This window comes from Fimicolochytrium jonesii (assembly GCF_025526975.1).
Source record: "Fimicolochytrium jonesii strain JEL569 chromosome Unknown EV422scaffold_2, whole genome shotgun sequence".
NCBI classification, from domain to species: domain Eukaryota; kingdom Fungi; phylum Chytridiomycota; class Chytridiomycetes; order Spizellomycetales; family Powellomycetaceae; genus Fimicolochytrium; species Fimicolochytrium jonesii.
Window position 1 is genome coordinate 1,346,740 of NW_026515669.1, and position 26,586 is coordinate 1,373,325.

At 53.9% G+C, this 26,586-nt stretch overlaps 7 protein-coding genes across 7 annotated transcripts; 3 read left to right on the forward strand and 4 right to left on the reverse strand.

Annotated features, from left to right (window-relative positions):
• EV422DRAFT_575872 (uncharacterized protein) lies at positions 1–10,610 on the reverse strand. Its single transcript, XM_053073219.1, has 5 exons — positions 9,596–10,610; positions 5,256–9,523; positions 2,256–5,183; positions 421–2,189; positions 1–351 (listed from the first exon to the last, which is right to left on the reverse strand). The coding sequence occupies exons 1-5, from the start codon at positions 10,541–10,543 to the stop codon at positions 152–154; spliced, it is 10,113 nt and encodes a 3,370-aa protein (XP_052929500.1). The 5' UTR covers positions 10,544–10,610; the 3' UTR covers positions 1–151.
• A 1,556-nt stretch (positions 10,611–12,166) lies between these two features.
• On the reverse strand, positions 12,167–12,843 carry EV422DRAFT_563845 (uncharacterized protein; the record flags this gene model as incomplete). The annotated part of the gene is made up of 3 exons (XM_053072118.1): positions 12,167–12,263; positions 12,331–12,543; positions 12,620–12,843. The coding sequence occupies 3 exons, from the start codon at positions 12,841–12,843 to the stop codon at positions 12,167–12,169; spliced, it is 534 nt and encodes a 177-aa protein (XP_052929501.1).
• A 77-nt stretch (positions 12,844–12,920) lies between these two features.
• On the reverse strand, positions 12,921–14,190 carry EV422DRAFT_150478 (uncharacterized protein). The gene has a single exon (XM_053064881.1). It carries the CDS (start codon positions 13,945–13,947, stop codon positions 13,282–13,284), a length of 666 nt encoding a protein of 221 aa, XP_052929502.1. The 5' UTR covers positions 13,948–14,190; the 3' UTR covers positions 12,921–13,281.
• Positions 14,191–14,246: 56 nt separating this feature from the next.
• Positions 14,247–17,655, forward strand: EV422DRAFT_150448 (uncharacterized protein). Its single transcript, XM_053064880.1, has 3 exons — positions 14,247–14,690; positions 14,793–15,896; positions 15,972–17,655. The coding sequence occupies exons 1-3, from the start codon at positions 14,546–14,548 to the stop codon at positions 17,315–17,317; spliced, it is 2,595 nt and encodes an 864-aa protein (XP_052929503.1). The 5' UTR covers positions 14,247–14,545; the 3' UTR covers positions 17,318–17,655.
• Positions 17,640–20,299, reverse strand: EV422DRAFT_515064 (uncharacterized protein). Its single transcript, XM_053069300.1, has 4 exons — positions 19,908–20,299; positions 19,694–19,817; positions 19,288–19,622; positions 17,640–19,224 (listed from the first exon to the last, which is right to left on the reverse strand). Exons 1-4 carry the CDS (start codon positions 20,074–20,076, stop codon positions 17,993–17,995), a joined length of 1,860 nt encoding a protein of 619 aa, XP_052929504.1. The 5' UTR covers positions 20,077–20,299; the 3' UTR covers positions 17,640–17,992.
• Positions 20,300–21,350: 1,051 nt separating this feature from the next.
• EV422DRAFT_491788 (kinase-like domain-containing protein) lies at positions 21,351–22,454 on the forward strand (the record flags this gene model as incomplete). The annotated part of the gene is made up of 4 exons (XM_053067562.1): positions 21,351–21,638; positions 21,724–21,929; positions 21,993–22,179; positions 22,248–22,454. Coding segments are annotated over 4 exons (888 nt in total), but the record flags the coding sequence as incomplete, so codon positions are not given.
• A 2,396-nt stretch (positions 22,455–24,850) lies between these two features.
• EV422DRAFT_515066 (uncharacterized protein) lies at positions 24,851–26,559 on the forward strand. Its single transcript, XM_053069301.1, has 8 exons — positions 24,851–25,360; positions 25,426–25,471; positions 25,553–25,558; positions 25,640–25,697; positions 25,776–25,816; positions 25,880–25,958; positions 26,027–26,065; positions 26,138–26,559. Exons 1-8 carry the CDS (start codon positions 25,178–25,180, stop codon positions 26,418–26,420), a joined length of 735 nt encoding a protein of 244 aa, XP_052929506.1. The 5' UTR covers positions 24,851–25,177; the 3' UTR covers positions 26,421–26,559.
• The last annotated feature ends 27 nt before the right edge of the window (positions 26,560–26,586 follow it).

Genomic DNA, 26,586 nt, shown 5'->3' on the forward strand with positions numbered 1-26,586 from the left:
AAAAATCGTCCCCGCCGCCTATTGAACGGGGTCAGTCTCATCAGCAATATCCCACAACCCCTGCCCTTTATTCCGTTTCCGGCTCACCGGCCGGTCACCCTCCGCTCCCGTCTCCCCACCCTCCTTCGACTCGGCCAGCGCCATCAACTGTTTAAGCCACTCCAGCAGCGCCAGCGCGCCTGTGGACGCGGGTGTGCGGGTGCCGCTTTTTGCGCTGCTTGGTTTGGGACTTGGTGGCCTCGTCATCTGGAACGAGCGGCAGATGATCTGGTGGGAGGGGAGAGGGAGTGGAATGCCAAAGATTTGGAGGAGTGTTGAACGTGTTTCTGGGGTGTACTCGGGGATCGGAAGCTGATGAACGGGATGGAGAGGCGAACGTTTCCAATTAGCATATTCCCTAACTGCATCATCCAGCCTCACAGACATTCCAAATACAAACCTCCTCATCAACCCCAAACAAGATCCTCACAGTCCCCAACACATTCGCCCAAATCTCCCCCGTCTCCACCTCGAACCCCTCCTCACCGTCGTCCCCATCACCCAACACCTCCAATTTCCGCATAATCCCGCCGACAGTCTGTAGTTTCGCACCCGGAACCGACATAACGTGCGCAATCAGCGACGCGCTTAAACCGCCTGATGTGCCGGAGCGGGAGGAGGAGGGTTTGGATCCGGGGGAGGTTTTCTTGCCCTTCGCGCTCCCGCCGCGGCGGGCCATGAATGTGAATACGCCGACGATGTCGGATTCTTTCACGTCTTTCGTCTTCCCATCTTCTCGCGTCGCAGTGTCAGCGGGCAACCACGTAAATGTCAACGCATCGCTCTTGACGCCCTCCGATGTGAACTGCGGAACACGCGTCGGTACATTTTCTATAACCGACACATTGCTATCGGTGACGCACATCTCTGCCGTGTACGCGTTGCTGTGGGATTGCTCGGCCATCAAAGCGTGCGCGCGGTGGAGACGGCTTGCGATGCTGAATTGATAGGGGTCGGGGGTACCCCGGATGAGGAAGGCATGGCGGTGGAGGGTGGTGATGTAGGTTATTAGATCGGTGGTTTTGAGCTTGGTGTCGGTTGGTGGTGGTGAGGCGGCAAGGCCGGCGCCGATTATCTCCGAGGGGAGGGTGGGTGATAGGAGGGAAACTGCGTTGCTCAGGCTGTCTGGTTGTGCCCCCGTCTGCGTCGCTGCCCAATGATGATACTCCCTCACTGTCAACCCCGCCGCCTCATGCACCTTCACATTCCCCCCCTCCACCACCAAACTCCCTCGCTCAACCCCCTCCCTAATAACCCCGCATCTCCCCGCCTGCGACCCCAACACCGCCACCGTCGTCCTCATATCCTCGTTTATCTGCCCCCTCGCGCGCTCCGCGTACAGCCGTAATAGACCCAGTAAGGTTTCCTGGAGCGGTTGGTGGCGGTACTCGCCCTCGGTGGTGAGGGCCTTGAGGAGGGTGGTGTAATTGGTGACGAGTGTTTCCCATGGTACGGGCTTCTGCAATCTTGCCGCGGCCGTCACGGTCGCTTTGGCTAATGCGAGGAAGGTGGTGCATGTGGAGGGGAGGTTGACGAGGTATTGGACTGACGTGCACGCGGTGTCGACGAGGTCTGCGGCTTGGGTGACGTCTCCTCCGGGAAGTTTGAGTATGGATAAGGCCCGCTTGGCTTGGATGACGGCTAGATGCGGGATGCTGCCGCTGTAGCCTGACGGGCGGGTCGTCGTGTACGCAGGGATACGTTTGAGATGCTCTTCAGCTTTCGTGTAGGCTTTGGTGATGCGGTTGAGGTCGTTCGATTCGATTGCGTCCAATGAATCGCCGAGGGCCTCCCAACCCCGTGCTAGGATTCGTTCACAGCCATACCGTGAGCCTGCGGTCGTTAGATCGTTCTCAAACTGTGTCAGCTTCTCAGCGAAGGCATCGTCCTCGGCGTTTGCCCCGGACGCCACGATGCTGTGCCGTTCGGCCGACAAGACCAGATTTGCGAATTCTAGTTTAAAGGGGGTTGAACTGAGCGATTTCGCGGATGTGATTGCTGATTCGCCGATTAGGATTACTGTTGTGAAGTTTCCGTCCATGAGTGATGTTGTGAGAATCTGATCGGTCGTGTGGAGTTGCCACCAGTGGTCTACGCGATGCGGGGAGAATTTGCTTGCCTGCTCGAGTGTTGTGATGATCGATGAGAAGCTGTGCATGGTGGAAGACGGTGGTGAGAGGTGAATCACATAAGGCCAACGTACGAAAAAAGCCTACCATTTCATGGCCATGCCAAGGTTCCATCTCAGGAGATGCACCTGTCCCGCTAACGACGCACATTCGACTAAAAGATGAAACCGAGCCCAATCATGCACCAACTTCTCGCTCGGATCGAGATCCGCCATCACTTTCGCCAAAACCGCATCAACACGAAACAGAACCGAGTTGAGTAAAGCCTGCGCATCCCGCTTCGTCGTCGTCTGCGCGGCGCCCGACGGAATATGCATGTTGATCGTCGACCCTGACCGTGTGAATGAATCACTCGACTCGGTCCCACCGCCGACAACCGAGCCGCGCCGGCCGTCCGTGGGCAGAGTCTCGATTTCTCCAATGGGAGGCAGGTTCTGATGCAACAACATGCTTAGTTTGCTGCCATTAACGGTGGGGTCATTCAGTCCCGCCAAATGCGCGAGTTTGATAAGGATCCTGCATCGACACATCTCATACTCTCTCAGCGTCTCCTGCCCCATGAAGAACGCGAGCTTGTCGGGTATGACATGGTCTGCGATATACCGCACCACGCGGAGGTTGACGACCCAGTCCAGCACATGAGCGGTCTCATCGAACCTGATTTCCGCGGGGAGCGCGGCGCCAGCCCCGCTCACGGGTGCTGTATAGAACATCTTGTCTTCGCTGAGGAGTGCGCGTCCGGACGCAATGGTGAGGATACAGTCCAGGCCGGCTGAGACTGCGCCCATCTGGATCAGCGCTTCGGATTTGAGTAGGAGGCTGGCGCAGGTGAGTGGGGAGGAGAGCAAGATGTTTTGGGCTAGGTGGTCGAGGAGGCAGGCGAGGGGGAGAGCCTCCCAGGGCCTTTCGGCGCGGATGAGTTCTTTGGCGAGGAATGTGAGCGATGTGGCCATTTCCCGCGGGTCTAGCCGTTGCGGATCGGAGAAAAGGTTGAGGTAGGGAAGGACGAAGGGTGGACTGTAGTGTGCGAGTAATAGAGGGTCGGTCGGGTGGGATGCGTGACCCCTCAGCAAGACCCCAAATAGCCTAGCCGCGAACGATGCCAGTGATAACCGTTTATCCAGATTGACGGTCAAATACGATGTCTGCACCATTTTGGTGGCTGACATGGCGGCCAGTGCAATATTCTTGAGCCCTCCAGCCCGCGCGACCATGGTCGCGAAATGGGCAGCGTGCTTCAGATCCCAGTCGTTCGCAGTACCCGCAAACAGCCGCACCCAATGCGTGACGACACGCTGGCTGCCGAAAACGGCGTCGATTGCTTTGGACCAGAACAGACAGGCTGATTCATGGTCATTCCGGGTGTGTAGTAGCTTTGCGTACTCGTAGCTGGTGATGGCTTCCATCGTCCGGCTGTGGACTTTCTTTGACACTTTGAGGGTCTGCTCGTACGCTTCAGCCGCTGCGACGTATAGATCACCGTATGCGTCGGATGTTGCGCCGGTGACGGCCATGGTCAGTTCGAGCTTGGCTGAGAGCCCGCGGGCAATCCAATGCAGGCGTGATGGACTCGAGTGAGACTGAGAGGACGCTAGCCATGTTGCGAGTTGATCAAAGACGGGCCCGGAGAAGGCGGCGTCACCGTAGAGTTGCTCAAAGCTCCTGGCAGCCGTCGCCAATACGGGCTTCAAGAAGGGCGCATAGACTCCTCGGAAGACTTGGTCGAATCTCAGCCCGAACTCCATGACGCGGTGATATTTAGAGGCAATATGCATCGCTTCGATCGCAAACAAGTTGATCGACGCAATCATCTGCAAATCTACAAGTGTGGTCTGGACTTCCCCGTGCTGATCCGACCAGCCGGCAACGTACTGATTTGAACAAAGTTCAGAGTAGGTTTGAAACGGTAAAGTGTGCCGCTGATTCTTCCCAGAGCGGAAGGTCGCTGTCACGGGCCGCGATGGATACATGAACGACCGTCCCGTCGAAGGCCGTGATGACGGCATACGAACGGCCTCTCCAACATCGGGCTCGTCGTCAGCATTGCGAATTCTCACATCCTGTAAGAAGTCAAGGAGACAGAGACCGATAATCCACCACGCCCTCCACATATGGTTTGTGCGGAAGTCGGCGCCGGTGAGGACTCCGCGCCTGAGAAGTCGCTGCTGCATGTTCCAAAGATGTTTGCAGCTGTCCAACACCTGGTGCCATTCCCCTACTCGCGATCCGATGACGACGGATTGAACGATGCCCTGGTAAGCGTCCATGATGAAGCGGAAATTGTCATTGGATATGGATGCCGCATCTGTCGTTCCAGCCTGTTTGGACGCCTTGGCATGAGCAATTTTCAGATCTGTGAGCAAGATACGTCCACACTTGCGAAGCTCGAACGGCTCGTCCCGAACATGTGCCTCCGGGCCAAAATCTTTCCCGACGGTATCCCTCGAAAAGTGCGCAAGACATGCCAGCCCATGTATCAGCGCCAAGCGGGACCGAGCAGGTGCCTCGTAGTTGATAATTAATCGTAACCGACGAGTATACCGGCGGTAGTGCCAGAAAGCACTCAAGGACTTGTCGAGAATCCGAGCGGCCCGTTCCACGTTGTCCCGATCGGCTGCAGGTATACCGGCCAGATACGCCTGGCGCTGTGCGTTACGCTGTCGCTTGCGGGCCAGAGCGTCATCTGCCCCGTCCGGTGCCGCGCCTCGAGACTTGGCCGAGTGCGCGCTTCCAGCGCGAGATCTGCTTTCTCGGCCGGGGGATTGCTCTCGTTTGCCTTGCGATTGTTCCCTTTCTCTTTGGCTGGCGGTGCTCCCGCGGGAGCCTGATGCGCTTGAAGCGGCTTTGTCGTCTCCTGGGGTCGATGGTATTTCCTTGATTTCTGGCGGCGCATGTTTACTAGCAGGCATCTCGCCTTCGTCATCAAATGGCGGTCTAGCATCAGCCACAGGCCCTTTAGGTTCACGGGATGCTCTCTCCTGAACCTTGGTGGGACCCGGTGGTTTGAGTGTTTCCCTATGAGTTAGAGTTAATGTATTAGTGCTTGGTGGCACCGTATGGATACTGTATGCAACTAATCGACTCTACTTTTGCGATTTCCGGCCCCTCTTCTTATCATCAACCTTTGCGATCGACAATCCAGCCGTCTTATCCGAAAACAAGCCTTTCTTCTTTTTCTTGCTCCACCAACCGTCCTTCTGCTTTTCGTCCTCCTCAGAGCTCATCAGCTGATCGAAATTCACAATGCAAAAGTTCCGCTTCTCAGTCCAATCTTCCGCATCTGAGCATATCCGAATCGCCGTGTCAATAAAATGGCCTGCCGCAAGACACCACGCGGCCGCGAAGGCCATCAACTCAACGAATCGTGGATTCTTGCGATAGCGAGCTAGATTCTCCATCGTCACGTCAGGTCCACTTTGGGTCAAAAGCATGTGAATCTCTCTCAGGGTCGTGGAGGCGGCATCCATGGCCTTACGCGCCGACGCTGCTTGCTGGGATGCAGGCCCACTGGCCTGCGTGGCAAGGTGCGCTTTTCCGATCTCCATGTCGAAGTACTCGCAAATGCTTTCGAGTCTCCTCGAATTGCTAAGATCGTATCCCGCTTTGAAGTTATGCGAGGCAGCAAGGAGCGCGTGGAAAAGGCATTCGGTCATTAGCGCTTTGCCTTTGCCCTTTTTCTTGCTGATGAAGCGCTTGACAGATTTGTGTGAGGATCCTAGCCATTCTTCTTCGAGGGAGTTGGAACTCATGATGCGCGCTTCGCAATCAACGCCCACGATTGAGCGAATGAGAGTAAGTGCTTCCTCGGCGACTTGCACGGCTTTTTGGATATCAGAAGTCCGTCGGCCTGCTAGTAAGCGTCGCGTAAGGTGGAATGCAACGAAAGAGTAGTGATCGCGAACTCCTTGGGCGCGATCGTTGCCAAGGATGGCGGAGCATCGTATGAATGTGCGGTGGCATGCGAGGAGAACTTGAGTGACAAACGGGAAAGGAGCCGGATCTTTCGGGCGCATTTGCAACTTCGTGGGATCGGCAACGTCATCACATTGAAGTAGAGGGACGAGTAGCTCATGGCACTTGAAAGATGATAAGAGCATCAATCTCTCGTCCCCAATACGGTCGGCAAGCTTTAAGGCAACGAGAAGCTCCCGACAGCTCCTCAATCGCAACATTTGCGCGCTCAAGGTATCCCTCGCGCCTTCCATATCTGAGTGCACAATGGCTTGCGTAGAGGCAAACGCCCGATCGATGCTTGCATATATGCTTTCAATATAGCCCCGAATGATTGCTGGTGCAGTTGCGTCTAGGTCGGTCTCGTGAAGTTTGAATACCTCCTCCTCCTGAAATCCAATACCAGTTTTTGGATCGGCTTCTATCGGGCGACGCAACCGATTATCAGGCGCAAGCCACAAGATGTATTGCTTGCTTAGCACCTTGTGAGCTCCATCTGCCACAGTGCTCCACTGCACTTCTTGCGCAATGCTGGAAAGTTGACCCCAGCATAGCAGCAATGGAAGTGGCAGACATGCGACGATAGGCTTGCTGGTCTCGCCCACACCCTTCCCGAGCATCTCCCCGTCTTCTCCGTATGCGCCAACGGCAAACACATAGCGTTCATTGGGCGTCAGCCCCGAAACGATCATTTCCAGATTTGTTGTAGTTCCTCGAGTAGGTAGAGGAGATCCGGTTCCAAGATAGGCTACATCCGCAACGGAGACGATTGCGACTTCGGAAGTCACTCTTCGGCAGAACACCTGATAAGTGTATGGAATTACGGGCTGCTTATTGTCATCCAACATATGTACCGGTCGGACTGTGATCGAAGTCGGTGACCTGCGCACGAAGATTGGCGGTGGACACCTCCAGAGGGCCGTGGTCGATGGCGGTACATCCTTCCGATTCAAATCAAGTAGCAGCCTTCGTTCATCTTGATGAACCCGGTGAAGCAGAGATGTTGCCTCTTGAAGCAGGTCATGCTTTGCGCTTCGGCTCAGGTTTGAGCCTTCCGAAGCGTGAGCCGCGCACAATAATGCCCTCAAGGCCAAGTTCTCCCGGCAGTACTTTTTTATGTCCTCCTCTTTCAGTGTCGTTAGAACTGGGTCCACCTGGAGGACCTTGTTTGTGAGGAGTGCATACTGACTTTCTTTCCGCCGTTGCTCCGCTTCTCGTGTATGATAGGAGAGCTTCATTCGGCAACGGAACAACCGACGGTAAACACTGACAGCCGCGCATGCTAGATTCCGTCTCGAGAATTGCAGTTTCTCGCTCCTCGTGAGAGGCGCTGTAGGATCGATCGAACTGTTAACCACCCTGATTAACTCCGCCGTGTCGGAAAGATGGGTGTTAGGGTGGAAGTTGAGGTTGCACGTGATGGCGGAGACGCTTTCGGCGCTTTCTCCCAGTCGATAGCGGGCGAAGTTGAGGACAGCCTCCATATCTTCCAGAACCTGAACCGCTTCCTCGAGGTCGCCCGTGCATTCGAGAACCAAGGCAAGTTTTCCAGCCACATCGATGAGGAGAAGGGAGTCCTCGAATGGCATTTCAGTCAGGACCGCGTGCAAGAAGCGAAGCAGGATGATGAGTAAACTATCCCCATTCAAGTTCTCGCATTGAGCTGCGTCCGCCACAGAATTGATGGAACGGAGCATAGGCTCCAGATACTCCCATAGAAGACGGGCGGTACCCACGAACAGCCCTGGAGCCCAGGTGACGAGCGAGTCACTCTCGATGCAATCGGCAAGGGCATCGAGCACAGCTATAGCGGCCGTATGCAATTCCGTCGAGATTTCGAAGCGCGAGCGATTCAGAGCCATCATCGATCTGCTGGAAGCCGGAACGTCTGCGCCGAAGGCCACCTTTCGATCGGCATGAGCTACGTTGTGGAAGTTGATGCAGGCAAGTCGCAGCACTAACTCCTTTGATGTCGCCATTTGATCAAGGTCTGAGCAACTGTTGCCAAAATGATCCTGCTGGAATGAATCGTCCAGGAGACGTCCAAGTACGCTGAAGCGCTGCCACTGATGCATCTCGTAAAGCTTCCGACAGTATGACATTAGGTCCTCAAAATTCAATCCAGTCCATCGATGGTGTACCATGATACGAGCGAGCTCTGCTGCTTGAGGTGGCTTTCCAAGGGTCAACTCTGTGGTAAATGCGGCCATCACCCGTGATGGTGTGAGAAATTCTTCGGAGTCGAGCAGAATAATTTCAAATCCAACATCCAGCAGGATCAGGAGAATTTGCTGGCGACGGTCAAAGTCCGTCGACAAGCGCTCGATTGCCTTCATATCGACCGTCGAAGATGATAGGGCGTGGAGTCCTTCGACAATGGCCCGAAATCTGTCCCTATCACCATGAAACGATGCCAGCATATACATGATGTCGAACATGATCTGTCTCCGGGCTTTGCCTTCTTCGGATTCATCAAGCTTTGGTGCCACAGGCTTGCCTTTCTTGCCAGTCGATCTGGCGGAAGCTGCTACCTGCTGCCGAGGCTTGGGCCGGCTGAGATCGTTGAATCCTTCACTGACAGTTCCTTCTGCTAGTGCACTGCCCTCATCGAACAATGAACCGGGACGCATCATGTTTCGACCCGGAGCATATCCTTGCTTTTTGATGAGTTGTCCCACGGCTCTTGTCGAGAGACTCCGAGCCAACTTCCGACCCCCTCCTCTTAGTTTGACCATCGAGTCGCCCTTATCTTCTGAATTTTCATCCCATGCATCACCTTGCCCCTTCATGAACAGACCAGCGATGCTTTGCTGCGACTGGCTAAGATTGAGGACCGAAGATCCCCGCAGGTGTTCCTGATCCTCTTGTCCTTTCCAGATCGCTGCCCCCCGGATCGGCGAGTCCTGAAAGAGTTTCCGCAGAGGCGTTCTTGTTCGCACAGATGTTCTGGGTCCGTCATCGGCAGCACTATCCTGTGTCACGCTCGGACGTTGCCGAAATCCCATAGCAGAACCTGGGGCGCTTGGTGCTTTTACAATAATTTCCACGGTCGCGATCTCCTTCCCCTTCCCATCGGCCATTGCTCGCACCTCACAACCGAACATTAACACATTCAGTCGAAACATTGAATGCGTAATCACGTCACGCCAATCTGCCGTCTTTGGGTCGTTCTCGTTCCCTTCTATGTCCTTGACGTTCGCCACGAGATCATGAATCTCTTTCATCTTTTCAACGTCCTTCATGACGCCGTCAATCAAGTCCAGTGCTTGGTCGTACCCATCGGTCCGCAGTAGGCAGTTGTATATCACGGTGTATTGGTCAACCCGCCAACCTAAATATCTCGGTTCTGAAAGTTCCGGTGATGTCTCAATGATTGTGACAGACTCGACTAACAAGTCAGCAATCTGTATAAATGCCGACGAATCAGTTGGGTCGGCTCAATTTTTTGCCCGAATACAGAAACGAAAGTAACGCACCTCCTCCAGCCAGTCTGCCTCGCGCAACCCGTCGCACATCTCCTTGATGATTTGTCCTGCCTTCCAAAGCAGGCTCGTAACCTCTTTACTGCTGCTCGACTTCACGCATTCTCGCATCACGCCCATGATATCCGAAAGCACCCGCAAGATACTGCTCACCATGTGAGAGTTCTTCAGGAACGTGTCGATACCTTTTAGTCGCTGAAGCTCGCACACCAGTTGTCCATACTTTGCTCGGAACATAAGCGCTTCAGGTGTTATAGCTTGAGAGGACGGTGCAGGTTGCGCATACCCTCGCTTTGCATCGGCGTCTGATGAAAGAGGAACCGGAAATAGTGCTGGTATCGACTTGAGCGGCTGCTCTTTGGTTGACTGCGGACGACTTCTACTCATCGGCGTCTCTGGCTTCTTGATGCTCTCCAGGAACCTATCAAAGCATGCAGCATTGGCCACTTGCCAGAAGTCTTCAATCTCCATGATGAGCTCCCCGGCTTCGACCATCCTAGTGTGCACATATTGCGGATCAACATGTGGCGTGAACATTTCCCAACACTTGGTCAGCTGTGTGGCGAGAAGCCGACGCCGCATGTTGGATGATGCATGAAGTGGGACCGTCGAAGGATCCGGCTTTTTGGATTTCTCGGACACCCTTTGACGGGATACCGATTGCTTTTCCTTCGGTTCGACCTCATTTCTGGCAGCGAACGCTCGGATGCGTCGGATGCATGCCCTGATCTCATTATCGAAAGTATGTAGAAGAGATGCTCTCTTCATGCGACCTAGAAGCGGATGAACAATTGAAGGCGGAGGCGCTAGCAAGTTAAGGAAGGTGTTGTTGGCGCCTTTGCTGAGCGGGAGAAGGGTCGACTGGACGATATTGCGATTCCTGTCATTGTAATCCGTAGCCAAGTGGCTATCGCAAAGACCCAAGTACGCCGAAGTTGCCATTTTGTGGCTTCCGTATGAAAAGCAGATCCCAGCTCTCACAAGGGGCTTTCACAGCAGTCACGGAAGGTCGGCTACGGGGACCCTGATCCTATGTGCGACAAAAAGCCACGAAAGTCCGAAAGTTTCGCGTCGGAGTTGGAACACGTAAGCGTACGCTTAAACATCTTCATTCGGGGTCTTGACATCGAACGGCGGACCCCTTCTGCAGAACACAGAAGGAAGCAGATATTCGTCGGTGTCTTGCAGCTTCTCCAACGCGAAGCGGATCTCGGTATTCTAGCCGGCAGATCCCCCATGACCATCATTTCGGCCTGATTGGAAAACATACTATTTGGAGCATTGGAAGCTTCCTTTTTGGAACATTCATTTGCATATAATGTAGGCTTAAAAACATTATACATACCATGGTCGCTTTACATACTTGCATTAAGAAACGTAGTAGCTGTGCAGTGGTCTAATCTAGCAGTGTCGCTTGTGCTGTGCGGGCCCGTGCTGAGGGCGCGTGTGCCAGCTTGTGCCTGCTCGCGCTGCATCAAAGTCTCATCAACTGGGGAAGTCTTAGGATGGGTGTGCTGGGGATTTAGTGGGTACGCCGAGACGACAGCAGCATCGGCTACGACAAATACAAGTGTGGGGCAGATTCGCTCCGAAAGGCGATGACAAAGTTGCTGCGAGCGGGGCACGCGCCGAGGAGGAGGAGGGGGCATTGGCTATCGCTGATCAATCTACTGGGAAAAGGCTGACACCGGAGGGTCTCGAGCAACTCACGTCAGAAAATATGCAGCGCTGGCAGAAGCGCCTGATGCCACCAAAAAGCAAGATGTTGTACATACCTCTGCTCGTGCGTGGTCGACCCGAGGCATGGGGGCCGAGGTGTTGGGTCCGTGCTGGTGCGATGGGGCACGAGCCGCGCCGACGCCGGCGGTGTCGCCGCTTGGGTGCACGCGTCAGAGGCGGGAAAGTCCATGTTCTTGCGGCAGGGGTTCGTCGAAATGGGCAAGCTGGTGTTGGACTTGGACAGATACGCCGTTACGGATGATGCGGGGAAACCATGGGGCACCTACACCTTCACCTATATGGTACGGCAGCCCATTGAGACAGGTGGGGAAGGCAGGTCGCCGTACATTTGAATGAGACATCAGGTATCGGGAGATGATCGTGGACGCGCCATATGGTGAAAAGTGGTTATTGTAGAATATACAGTCATATAGAACCGATTATGCACCGCTAATCACACCCTCGCCAAATATATACCTATTCGATCCCACTTCCCCGATCTTACTCCCAAAAACGTAGCGCTCGGTAACATCGCTCCCGGCAACCGTGCCCGTAGAAGTCGCCGGTGCTACCCATCATACTAGCCCCATCATATTGGGCAGTCCTGGGCCAGCCCAGCATTGCCCATGGTATACGCCGCATGTCACTTTGGTCGATCTGCTGCAAATCCCTGGGAAACAGTCTCCGACGCTTCCGTGATGCCGTATCGGATTCTCCGACTGGGAGATGGTCTTCGTGCTCACGAACGATGGCTGGAGGATAGCGGAGCTCAACCCCCCGTCAGAGGTGAGAAACGCTGAGCTCCACGGCCCCTTCCCGTGTGATCGATGATTCCTTAGGAGTCCGTTACTCAACATCCAGCTTGGCCTCTTCAACAGCTCGTTGTCTCGCAACATGAGCAGAGTGTTCAGGGTATTGCCCGGCTACTCTGGCTCGCAGCGCTCTACATATGGACGCAATGTCAATTCCTTTGTGATGCCTTCGCCAGAGGAAGAATAAGCGGCACACACCGTATCCGTCTGAAGACAACCTCCAAATCCGCGTGCATCGTCTTCATCATCTTTGTGTAGAGGGCTAGGGCGCTGACTGAGTGCGCGTATCTGGAAGCGGAGTGCCGGTTGAACCGTTCGAGGGTGAGAGAGGTATCCCGGAGGATGTTTACACTGGATATGGAGATATCGAGGAGTGGGGTGAGAAACGTCTGCGCGCTCGGGGTCACGCCGCTACCAGTGGCCGGCCGAAATTCCTTCCTCCCAGTTTCTCCTCAACTATCTATCCCACACAAGACCCTCAACATACGTAGTCTCCTGTGTCCTCACCATCGCAGCCATCTCTTCCGCATCAACAGTCGACGCCAGCGCCCGGGTGAAGTACTTGGAAGCGGAAATGTCTGCGTCGGAGCCAGCATCTTGGCTGGCCAGGCTGCTCGATGCGGAGACTGTGCGGGTGAGTTTGGTGTCGAGTGATGCAGGGAGTGGTGGTGGACGGCCGGGGGCTGGGTTGGGGGCACCTTTGGAAGACATTTCTGCCCTGAGGCGGTGGAGCTGATTGGGAAGATTGGGACGACTCCGTTCAATTTCCAAAGCCTGAAAGCTCTTGTCAAAACGCGTTGTGAACTTGTGGTGCCCATGCTCATATAGTCTCCCCGTTGGCAGTATTGGCCCCGCATCTGCGCGCTGTGGGACGGAACGTTCTGCGTGCACTTCAACAGACGCAGTAGAGACCGGAGGTTGCCCATATGGAGACCTCAACGAGCTTCGACCGGTGCGCTTCACATAATGTCAAAAGGTGTAGAGCCGGAACCAAGTTCTTTCTCGCGGCCGTCTCAGACGATCTAAGAAGATTCAGCATCAATAAACCCAATAAACCCAGCAGGCGCCAAAACCGATGTCCATGTGCACAAGCGTGGCTGATTGGTCAAGAGCCGCCTTCATCCCACGGACTAGGAGAGAAAGAGGTAATCAGCGAGGTCTATCGCCTGCAAATGAAACTGCTGGCCGGGGCTTTCGCGACGGCGCTCTAAAGAAGGACGAGGCGACGATTTTTGATGGCAGGAATGCGTAGAGAATCCTCGTGGATTTTGAATGAGGGCTAGGAGCAGCCCACGCATCGGCATCGGTGGCTATCAGGACGAGTATGTTCTCACGTACACGACGTACGGCATCAATGAGGAGACACTGGAACGCAGGCAGATTCACCGGCTCTGCAGATGGGTACTGGAGCGGATCAGCGTGGAAAACGATGGGTATAACCGTATACCTCAAGATCAATTCCTCGATTGCGCAGAAAGTGTGGGCCATCTCCAACCATAACGTCACTCTTCTCGAAAGACGTGCGTTACGACCCCCCCCCCCCCCCCCCCCCAACCAGCGAGCGAAAGAAAAAGGTAGCATCTTTTCGCGCTGTATGGGCAACTTAATCCAGGGCCTGCTCTGCCGGATGTCCCTCACAACCTCACAATGGGTTTCCATTGATGATGAGGCTCTACGGTTTACGCTGCCGAAGTTCGAACGAGGCTTATTCCACGAAAATTGAGGAGAGAAACATTTCGGTCCCATGATGGGCTTGGCAAATGATCGTCGTCGGCTTGCGCATGGATTATGACGGATATTTCCCGTAGACGGCATGCGATCGATATATGTTACCCCATTCCTGGTCGATGTCCAAATCAATTTTTGAGTGTTTTGTGGGGACACCTCCGCGAGATTGAATGCCTTGTGACTTCATCTCTTGCTAAGTCTTGCAGGCCGGGGTCCGGTGCTTCATGAATTGTGTCAGTTTGCCGCATGGCATTCGGGTGCATGTGCAGGGGTGTGGCCGTACATAGTACCGTACACAAGTAACACAACTTGCTGCGACGCTGCGGCGCCAACTTCGCTGACAATTGCAACCGAGCTCGCCAACACGCATGCCGCTGGGAGCATTGCACTGGCCAGGGGTACAGCACTGCATGTAACCCGCCAAACACAAGATTCTTTCTGTCTACGTAAGGACGTGGGGCCTACTAGGCATCAACGAGACTTCAACCCACTCCCTCAACTCCGGGTACTTACCTTATACATATACGTCGCCGCTGTAAATCGTTCCGCACTCGCCCCAGTCTTCTTTTCGGGATCAGAGCATAGTTCCTGACCGGTGTTGGCGAAGCGCTCTTGAGCGTCCGTTCAATATACCGAGCACACGACAGACTACACACCCTACCACCGAGAGCACCCTAACGGCGGGATGACGGCGCAGAGCGAATCTGTATGGCCTCCAGCCGCCGTATCGAGTGATAACGGTTTCAACCCAACCCATATGCAGACGACGAGCAGTTCTGCAAGTGGACCCACTCCGCCACCGGCGTCAAAGGGCAGACTTCAAGCCTGTGGTAAGTGTTCGTTTGTCGTGTAAGAGCGCCTGGCGGAAAAGCATCAACTCTCCTGTCTTCGATGATTGGCTACCTTCTCACGACCGCATCTTGCATGTGCAGACCGATGCCGACTTCGGAAACGAAAATGCAACGGAGGCCAGCCATATTGCAACAACTGTTCATTGGCAAGAAGCAAAGGCCAGCAAGGCATTGTATGTCAATATGCCGAGAAAAAGAAGCGACGAAAGCCACGCGTCCGCAACGAGCTGATGGCGCGATTAGAGGTGCTTGAAACGCTCCTTTTGCCGCTGCAAGGGAAAGATGAGCATCCTTTGGACGATAAGAGTCGAGCAGAGGCCAGGGCAGAGATAGCTGGCCTGTTGAAAGGCCTCAAGAAAAGGAATGCTCGCGAGCAGATTGAGGCGGAACAGGCCGAACACGACGAGGCTGTGGACACGGACAGCGAGGAAGACGGTGATCATGAGAGCGTTGGGAACGGAAGCATTGGGAATGGAAGCATTGTGTCAGGCGGTACAGCAGCCAGTGGTACTGGACCCTCGTCCTTTCCGATGGTTCAATCGCCATCCGTGATGTCCTCTAGTGGATCGGTGTTCTCTTCCTCGAACCTGTCCTTGAACGGTTCGATGTCAGCTTTGGCGCCGGTCACTACCCCCAACCTCCTTTCGGCGTTACCGGGTCATTACGACATCGAGCCCTTCGAACCGATCTCCTGGTCAGGATTGATATCGGATGATCTCATGGAGAGCATTCCAGATTTGTCCTACAGTGTCGCCCCCAATCATTTTGCTCAAGCTACCAACCCCCGTGCATCTATATCCCCGTCCATGGCTGTCACCGCGGCGCATATACCCGCCGATGCCCCGCATCTTTTCACACATCTCATCGCGCTGTACTTCGTCTCCATCAACACGTGCATGCCAATCTTCGATCTCGCCGAGTTCATGACGAATCTTACTCCCATCAACCGTCATCACCCTGCCGTGCTGTATGCCATCTACGCGTACGGCGCGCTCTTTTCACGCCATCCAGCTCTATACCAAGAACCGTACAAGACTCCGATGAATGCTGTAAACATGTTCATCGTTGAGGCCCTCAATCAGGTCGATGACTTGACAGATATTTGCGAAAGGTGCAGCGTGCTTGTCATGCTTTGCAAACTCTGCTACGGAATGGGTCGTCCCGCTCAAGCATATCAATTTTTCGGTATGTACTCGCGGTCTGACATCTCAACTTCTATGCATGTGGATATTTACTAATGAATTTGTGTCAAATTTTCAGGAAGCGCCGTACAAGCTGCGGAACGTGCAAAACTGGGATTTATTCAGAACTCGGACGAGAATCAGGCATTCACAATCTGGGGATCTTTACCTCGCGCAGATCTGCAGCACCACTCGCCCAAAACCCTCATCGCGACTTGGTGCCTGTGCTTCCAAGCCGACACCTTGTTGACCATGGGAGCAAACGCGAACCTGCTGATCGACGAGTCCCAGTACAGTCACATCCTGGCCATGATCAGCGATACTGAGAAACAAGCCCCCGTGAACCCGCCCGAGAGCTCAGCCGAAGCGGCCATCAAGCACTGGGCGACCTTCTTGGAGTCGTATTGCACGTACTCCATCCACGATTATCGTCCGGCGGCTTGGAGGCCCTCGTGGTACCTTTTGGAATCCCACTGCACGAAAACCAAACCTTGGGCCATGCAGATGATGTACTTCTCGAGACGCCTATACCGTTTCAACCGCGCGATGCCTTTCGAGGTTAGCCCTGTTGTTCGCACTGCGGCCGATATCGTCTTGAAGACGATCAAGCAAACGAACGGTAACAACATGCAGGAGCGCGAAGAGGAGCGTGCGAACTTGCACAATGCGCTCATTGAATGGTGGAACGCACTCCCAGCCACAGAACGTGCGTTTGACAACTTGGACGTATTTATGGATGGACGCGAAATGCCTCGCCTACCAAGCGTCACGCAACTCGCAAGTTTCCAGTTCTCTTTGCTGAATCTGTACTTCACCGGCCTGTTTTCCTGGCTCCACCACCGCGAAGGGATCGATCTTCAACATTACGACTCCACCTCAGAACCGTTGTACCCAACTGGCCCGCATTCGAATTCACCTCGCGTGACGTCGACCCATATCCTATTGCTTACGTTCCGCGCACACTTGTTCTTCATCCGCGCCATCTACGCCATGCATGGTTTCGCCAGCGTCTCCGAAGTCTTCCTGGCCCCGCCCGGCGGCGCCCTCGGAGCCGTTCCGCACACCACCATCGGGCCAAACTCGCCACCACCCCCACTCGTACTCATGCAGAACCCGCTCTGCGTGCAATCATGCTTCACCGTCTGCTTAGTGCATATCCGCCAAATCTCTCGCCTGCCGCCAGACAACCCGCAACGCAACGCCCTGCGCGAGGAATGCGTGTTTGCACTGACGAACGACATGCTGCCTATGTTTGTCAACGCCGGCCGTGTGTGGCCCGTGCTCAACGTGTTTGTTGACAGACTTCGGGACGCGATGCGCAGCTTGGTCCTTGGGGAACAGATCCCCACCAACATCGCTATGGACTCGGCGGCTATTGATGTCACGGGCATCACGAAGGAATTTCGGACGTCATTTAGTGTGTAGCGTGTAGCTGCGGGACGGGGAACTGATTTTAGGCATAGAATTTTAATGTGGGTTGGGGGGGGACTCTTGGGACGCTGTACTATAATACCAGGGAGCATAGCATCTTCCCTTCTACCTTCTGTCGTTATCAATCATGCATTCACTCGATTTCATCTCCAGACCTTGCTTCCATTTACGTTGGACGACTCACCCCCCTCACCCATCGAGTCGATTCTCCTTCCACAACCCGGCGCCCAGCCCTGTTCGTTGTCGGAATAGAAACGTGTCCAAAGAATACGAGTTGCTGAGTCCACAGTCGCTGAATGAGCGTTATGACGCGAAATTGAAGAGTTTCACCGAGGACAATTTTGATTGGAAGTACAAAAGTAATGATGTAGTCATCTACCTCTAAACGAAGTGAATGGGTGGCAAGTGAGTGAAAAAAACCCTGGCAGCCGGCGATTACGCCGCGAGTGGTGCAATGGTGATATCTATCTGATATCTATCTACAAACGCAGTCGCAGTGGTACAAAAAAGAATGTCTACAAGTATAAGGAGGGGTGTGAATATGAGTACTTCGTATACGCCGAGATCGGCAAAAATCGGGGGCGGGAGAAAAATCGGGGTCGGGGATAAGAATACGCCGGATGGAGACGGAAAACAAATTGGACGGAAGGTGGAATGGTGCAAGGGGTCTCATGCCGTCGGAGGTGGTTGCTGTGAGAGTCTTTCCGAAGGAGGTGGGTTGAAGACCCTAGGAGGGGGTATAACGCGGAGGCTGTTCGGACGGGTTTCCGGGTTCTCCGCCGACGAGCCAGCGTCTGCGGTTTGGAAATCGGTGGAGGCTTCAGGTTCAGGGAAGGCGACCTTGCTGGCGGCAGTGGACACGCGCTGGCCCACGCCCGAAGAGCTAGTGGTGCTCCTCTTTGTCGAGGAAAGTCGGTTCATGTCCATCTTTGCGAGGCAGAGTTGGCTTGAATCGCGTTTGGACACCGTCATCAGGACCGACAATTTGTGAGAGGGCAGAGGTGTGAGCGCTGATGTCCGGATTTTGCTGGCTACTTCATCCGGGAGTTGCACGCAGACGAGAGGGAATGCACCGGTTTCGCCGGTGGCTGCATTGGTGCCTAGACCCCATCCGTCGTCAAAGTTCTTCAACATCATGATAGTGCTGCCAGCGTGAAGAGGAAGCTCGTCAGAGAGGGCGGGGACGTAGGGGTGGACGACGGTGACGGGGACATTCAGGAACTCCATGGGTTCTTCGTGGGAGAGGTTCATCTCCGCCGGGTCCGCCGGCGAAGGTTGTGGTGATGATGATGATGAGGGGGCTTTGACGAATGGAACGGTCATCTGCGGAGTCACTACCGGTTCCTCCCAGGCTGCACGTGGCGCACCGCCGATACGATCAATAGGCGACTTTCTGGTATGACCTGGGAACGCAGGTACTGCCTGCGTCTGTTGCATTTGGGTCAAGAATCCAGGTGGTGCGGCGGGGCCAGAATAATCCGAGTTGTAAGCCATCGGAGGACCAGTGACGTTCGGAGACCACTGGGCTCGTCCTCGCGAGCTCACATTGTCCATGTTTGTTTCAATTCTAGGAAGTGGTGGCACGGGTGGTACAGTCTCCGTTTGGAAACCGTCCTCGACACCTGCATTGCTCGCGGATTGACGGTCCAGTCTTCGTCGACGATGCTGACGGCGTTTGTAGATACAACATCCGAACCCGATGACAGCGATGAAGAGTAACACACCCAGCGCGATGGCAGCGATGCCAATCGGACTCAAGACTGAAACCTTCTTGGCATTCACGGATTTATCCGAGTCAATGAAGCTCGCGCCAGTTGCAAGAGCGTCCAGAAGATTCTTGCAACAGGCATCTCCCGTGTTGGCTTGGCACTCTTGTTGCGCCAAGGCGGCGCTGAAATAACCTATGAAAAGAAGGTGGATGAGCGGTCGATTTTGACATATGGGCTTCCAGAACACCAACATACCACAGTTGTTGCTGGTCTCCCGTGGCACTCCTTTGAAGCAAGTGCTTTGGTCTTTCGAGCTTGCGAATGTGCAGTAATTGGGAATCGACGAGGTGAAAGCCGTGAACAGTCCGCCCAACAAATCGTCTCGTCTCTCCTTCAAGTTTACCGGTAACACCGTCTGACAAACGCTTGTATTGGTGAACACACCGTTCATGGTCATGAATGCTTTGTTGCATCGTTCGGCACAGAGCACTGTCGGATCGATACCGGTAGGTGCCGCAGCAGTTGGTTTACACTTTCCGCTAAGTAGAGTTTGTGCTACCAGTCCACTGCACCACACGGAGATCTGATATCTACAATTTCAAAGACAGTTAGTGAGGGTGCATTAGACCATTTTCATGAGGAGGGGTTATCGGAGTCTTACCTGTTATGCTGCACGGCTCCGTTAAGCAGATTGAGGTCTCCTGAACAAGCAAAGTTCTGCGGTGCAGTAGATATTTTCTTTGCTAGACCATCGCCGGTGTAACCCAAAATCGCAGCATTGAGGGCTGTTCGTCAAAAGTCATGACATATCAAAACGTTAGATGGTGGTCGCTCTTGGCGTGATACTTCTATTTGCAAAAAGGCTGGCCCCATACCTGCCACCGAGTCGATGCCGGAAGTCTTCGGAACGGGATAGCCAACGAAAGCTGGTCCGCAAATCGAATCAGCGTCCAAGTACAAACAAGCAGTCGTCGCATTCGCTTGCGCGGCGACTTGCTTGATCAGCCAGAGTGCCGTAAGACCCTTCACCGCCTGAGTCTTCATTTTGAGCGTCAACTTCGTGAAATGCCACGAGTGCTCACTGACGGCGTCGACTTCTGTGCCCGAAACGGTTCAGCAAGTTGCGAAGGTTCCTCTTCAACGTCCTTCTTTCGGCTCTCTCCGTTGCTTGATGAGAGTGTGGCAATCCCTGCGCCCCTCCGCTATAGTCTGGACCCAGCGAGTTCGACGGCCTGACTCTTGGGCCTCTGAACTTCGCTGATATCTGTGACACATGAGCAGGCCGAAATTATGATCCGATTTGCGGTCTATTGTATTACTAGCTGGATCCACCGTCGCAAGTTCCCGGGACTCTGGGACAGTTGGACTATAATTCATGGTGGCTGGCGCTGGCTGAGGCTGGGGGAACGACATGATCTTCTCAAAGTCGCAGAGAGAGCCGCCCGCCAGCCCCTAAGTCGTACAACGACCGCTGCATCAAGTGCAACCAATCCGCATTGGGAAACAAGGGATCTCCGGACCTCGCCGTCGCAGCTGGGGCTTGGCTTCTTCGCTTTTGTCTTCAGAGACCAACGGCACCAGCGGTTTCAACGGGATCCGCCCATTTTGCGTACGTTGTGGGCAGCGGTATAGCCCACGGGTACTACAAGGGTGCATATGGGCGCCTGGTAAGCGGAGCCTTTACCGAAAATGGTCGGCTCGGTGTCTCCGTACAGCGACATGCACGTTGTGTCTGTTGTATTCATCCAACCCTAACTCTGCAAGTCCATGTTTTTCACGGCGTTCAACTCTTTGACCAGCCCCAAAGTTCAAACACCACAAGACAACCCCGCAACGCACATACAGTACGTCCTGTACAGTACACAGCCCGCTAAAAGAGATCAGGGAACGAGCGACGCTCGATAGATCGCATCTATACTCCCCGCACTGAATGCAGTGATAATCCCAAGTCGTACGCTGATGGTAAGCCACTGTGGCCTTTGTACATCAACTCTACCAAATTCTCTAACGCTACTTACAGTATAGGCTAGAGACCACCCTTACAACCGACGAAACTCGACAGCCCTACCACACTGAAATATCCCCCCTGAATTAGGCGATTACTGGGCTGTACGTAGCAGGGCAATGGCGACGATTATGGAGGCCCGGTCCCTTTCTCACAACTTTTGCATGTCTTCCCATCGGTATGCAGACGGACAGAAAACGGGTTTGAACCCAACGACGGTCAACTTGAAATAAGGCGAGACGGTTCGCGGGTATAACCCCAGCTTTTTGCGAACGGAGACGTAGCCATGGCCGATCCGCATTACCAACAGCAGATGGGGAACGGCGCCCGACCAGTGAATGCCCAAAATTATTCCAACTTCTCGGATGATGAGGACGATGAACATCGAGTGGTCGAAACAGATCCGACCAGACGCTTTGAGCGGTATACACAATGTCTAGGAAGGGGAGCATACAAAGAAGTCTTCAAAGGATTTGATACGGAGGAGGGGGTCGAAATCGCTTGGAATCAGTTACGGGTCGATCACCTCTTGAAGCGTGAGGCCCATAGGGTTATGGATGAGATCCAAATCTTGCAAAGTCTGAGGAACGAGAACATTATCGTAAGTGTCTACGTTATTCCAGCACTGATTACAATGAAGGCTACCTTTCGCCAAAAGCCCGCATCTCATAATGTTGCGATCCCAGAATCTGTATCACTCGTGGATTGCAAGAGGCCATGACGGGAAGGAGAAAGTCTACTTTATCACGGAATTGATGACTTCTGGAACTTTGAAGAACTACATCAAGAAGTCGAAAGGACCCGTAAAGCCAAAAGTTCTGAAAAGCTGGTGCAAGCAGATCCTTTCAGGCCTGGACTATCTGCATTCCCGGGAACCCCCAATTATTCATAGGTAACGTCGCAACTATGTGAACATCTCTATTTAATTTTTCGTCTCACGCATCTCGTTCATCAGGGACTTGAAATGCGAAAATGTCTTCATCAATGGGAATAATGGGCAGGCAAAGATTGGGGATTTGGGATTAGCTGTAGTCAAGTCCAGAGATCACGTATCCTCTGTTCTTGGCACTCCGGAATTCATGGCACCGGAACTGTACGATGAGAGCTACGATGAAAAAGTCGATATTTACGCATTTGGAATGGTATGTACTCACAAGGACGTGGACTCGGTACGAAAAGCAGCACCTGAATATATTTTTTCGCAAATCAGATGGTCCTGGAGATTGTCACCAAACAATACCCATACAGCGAGTTGACGAATCAGGCTCAGATATATAAAAAGGTGACATCGGGGATAAAACCCGCTGGCCTTGCAACAATAGCGGATGACGACACCAGGCAATTCATCGACCTCTGCATATCATACAACCCGCGGGATCGTCCGACTGCAGCACAGCTTTTGACGCATCCGTTCGTGGCGTCTGTAGGGCCCGGGAGTCAGGGTGGAAGCGGAATCGATATAATGGTGTTGGAAAATCGGGTGGGAGTGGTCCCGGTTTTGGAGCATCGTGACAGTATCACGACAACGTCTTCCATGGAGAGTCCTGGGGCCACAGATACAGGCGCTGTGGCTAGCAGCTCGATAGAAAGTCGGTCGGGCCAGACTGCTCTTCCTCCCGGAATTGTGGAAGCGGTGCAAGTGGATGCGGCGTCCCACACGTACACCATCCACAAGCGTGGGATTTTACCTACCTCCACCGCGGCGCACCATTCTCCGAGCTCGGCTACGCCACACATGGCGTCCACATCTGGAACATTGTGCTCCGTCGAAGTGATCGAGCGCCTGTCGAACGGGCAAGTGGTCGTGAAGATGATATATGGACATTCGAGCCGCCCAACGCAGGAAATCAAGTTTCCGTTCACGTTCGGAGAGGATACCGCGGGTGAGGTGGTGGAGGAGATGGTCAAGGAGGGTATCATCTCCTTCGAGGACCGGACGCTTGCCACGGAACGTTTGGCAGCGGCTGTGAAGGTTGCTGCAGGTGGCAGCAGTACCACGAGTCTGGAGGCAGGACGGAGCGGAGACGCGTACCTTGGTGTCGCTGCAAGTCCACCATCCAGTCCTGCGACGTTCCCGCGATATAAGGCACCCGATACAGCCGATCTTACACGGGCGGTTTCGCTGCCAAGGTCGCGGGATCCCGGTCACCTCAATCCGTCCCCGCACGGATCCTCCATCGACCTTTCCGCGCTATCTGCAGCCTTTCCGATGGATGTGCTGGTGATGGCTCCGACAAATGGAATGCATGTTGAAGCCGTCGCACCCAATCCTGCCGCGCAACCAGCAGTGACCGCGCGTGGATCGGTTATTCCTGGGCGGACGGATTCGTTACGGCATGTGCCAGTGGGCATCACAAGGGCGGACTCTGCGCCGCAAGCATCACCAACAACGGGGGGCCCCTTGCAAAGTTCGCCGTTAACCCGGATGGCAGGGTTAGAAAGGGCATCGACCGCTATGTCCCATCCGATCGATCCTGAGCTGCAACGGAAGCTGTTGGAGCTGCAAGAGCTGAACCTCCGCGGGTTTGGGACATCCGCCACCACGTTACCGCGAAATCCATCATCGAATGGGCTTCTCAGCATTGCGCAACCGGGGACCTTCCCACGGACGGCTTCGCAACAGCAGCCAAATACGCATTCGCCAGGCAAGACCCAGCCAGGGGCACCGTCCCTTAGCTTGGGCCAGATGCATCATCAGCACCAGCAGCAGCAGCAGCAATACCAGCAACAAGCACATCCACCGCAGCAACATCAAAGCGCCACCATCCACCAACAACACCTCCAACGACCGCCGGGCGGGTCACCCGAGGGCCGTCCAGGCCTATCGCCCTCCTCCTCCACAACAACCGCATTCTCCGAGCATCGCCACGAATCTGACCCAACGGCATCACGACCGAGCACGTTTGCAACACTGCCGCGGTCGAGTCCGAAACGGGTTCCTGAGGCTGTAGCGTTGTGCACGCTGAACCGTCCCTCTCCGCCAAGGCAAACGCAAAGCACGCAGGATGTCGTTCGGGCCGTGGACATTCCAACGCCGATCTCATGTTCGCTGCCGTCTAGTAATGGGGGAGGTGCCTTCAACCTCATGGATTAGTGCGGATGGATTCCTGATGCTCTTGTCTGCAACATGTATCGTCGTGTGATGCACACGAAGGATTGGCATCACAGTGATCGTTGGACTGCTACCATCCTTCATATGCCTATCGCCGGCATCCACCACATTATTTTCAGGTATATATAGTTCAAACGACTCTGGCTCCTTCACGCGGTTTACCAAAAACCGCCCATGTACATTTGTATTTAGAACCCCTACGTAGCTACGTTACGAATAGAAAGACGCTGGTTTCGACAGCTGTTGCCATGCAACTAGCTTGAGCCTGAATAGACATGCGCATCCGATTCAAAACCCACTGCGGTATCTTTGTCCAGATTTTGCTTTGAAACGATCTGCCATCTCGGATGCTGTCGATAGCGGTCCTCTCGCTTTTGGCAACAACTTTCGCATGCAATGCCATGCGCTCGTAATAACGACATTTTTTTTCTCTCATTCCGAATATGCGGGCCCGCGGCCGGGACGTAGGTTGTTGCCTTTAGCGGGGTCTGCGCACGTTCACCCTCCACTCCGCCGGCAACTCATATGTGCGAAGTTGATGCTTGGTGTTGAAGATCTACAACCAATTCATAATTGCACTACTCAACAACGATTAACGAGGAGACGGGAAAGTGTGAAGATCCCCAGGTTTTCTTGCCTTCCCACGCGCTTGGCAATGATGCAGCGCTGTGACGCCTGCCAGACTGGAATCGCGCGAGCGCCTCCTTTTCCCACCTGCTTGCCCTGTGCCTCCCTCCATCTCACCTTACTCATGTTACTGCCTGCCGGACAGACCGTTGACACTCTAACACATATTCGCCATACTGCTTTTCACTCACGGTGTATCACGCAAACCCAACCCGACCATATCGCAGCTGCTAGTGGTGTCAAGAAAAGAGTTCATAAAGTCCCGCTCGACGGCCTCTCCAACAACGAACTCGGAACCCAATACTTGCGCCGCATTAACTCTCATCAAGTGAGGAGAGGCGCAACGTTCCGAGCTCTCCCTGTCCACAAACAATGCACCTCGCTGCGTTTCGCAGAACGACATGAACCCCTACATTAGGAAGCCAAACCCAGCTTACAGTAAACCGAACGCAACAGGAATCCCGCCGGCGGACGAACAAATCATCTCGGAGATCCTCTCCACGGAGAACTTTTACATACGGCTAGGCGTAGCAAGAGACGCACCAACGGAGCTCGTTAGGAGGGCATATCTGCGACGTAGCAAGGTGGGTGCTTGAATGGGGACTGAAAAGTGGAAGTGTCAAACGGGTTTTGACAGTTGCGTCAACAGGTGTGTCATCCCGATAGACAGAGCCACCCGCTCGCCAAGGAAGCTTGTAAGTTCACTTTGCTTTTGCTTCGCTCTGGCATATATATCCGAGACGGAACTCTTGCTCACATACGTCTCTTTCTTCCAGTTCAGCGTATGTGTCGAGAGAGCGATAGTTGACCGGATGGGTTTCCTGTCATGAAGGACAACCACTCACGGCCGTTTCATTATGCAGGTCTGAACGACGCTTATTCCACGATATCCGACCCAAACCATCGCCGGCAATATGATATGTATGTGACAACGAGCTTTCCGCACGGGTGATTTCACTGTGCTCTATGCTCAAAGGTGTACGTTTCTTTCTGCCTTAGGTACGGGAAACGAGTTAACGGTTCAGAACAAACATTTGCCGGTGAGCTATGAGAGATGAAAGAGTGATGTCGGTGGGAGCTCCTTACTAACGGATATTATTCAGACGCCTTGCAACAAGTCATTGATGAGTTCTTGGAGGGGCACTATGATACTCTGATGAGCATCATTGATCACATCCAAAGGTATGTGATCGAGCCCGCTTTGCTCTTACGGACCTGACGAGCTGGGCTAACCTGGATTGTCATCATAGTTTAAATCCTGAATTAAGAATCAGCAAGGAAGGCGCCAGGTAAACGTCGTTTGGTTAGACGTTTCCGGAAGCAAACCTTCCATGCTGACTCGTCGTCCCTGCTTATTGCAGACACGTCCTATCATCAATGCGAGACTTCTGCCTCTGGAGCGGCAAGTGCTGGAGCGCACTGAAGTTCGAAATCATTACGCTTTATGAGATCCACTCCGACATTCAATCCCTTTCGTACTTCGATGTGCGCGGGCGCCTTTGCAAGGCCGCAAGGTTATCGAAGGGGCTTATTTCTCTAATGGCCAAAATCGTTCCAGTGGGTGGATACCTGATTGAAGCCCAGATACCCATGGTTGAGCGAGTGGAAGTATATCTCTTCAGCAGCACCACTGTCTGCAGGTAGTCTGCTTATTAGTTTTCCCCATCCTCATATTATCGCCGGTTGGTTGCATACCCAGCTCTTTTCCTTCATTCGGCGCCCTTCTTAGCATGCTTTTCTTGTATATTTTGTCAAATTGAGCGTGAGCAACCTTGCATCTTCACACGTCTTGTTTTGTAGTCTTTCCTCG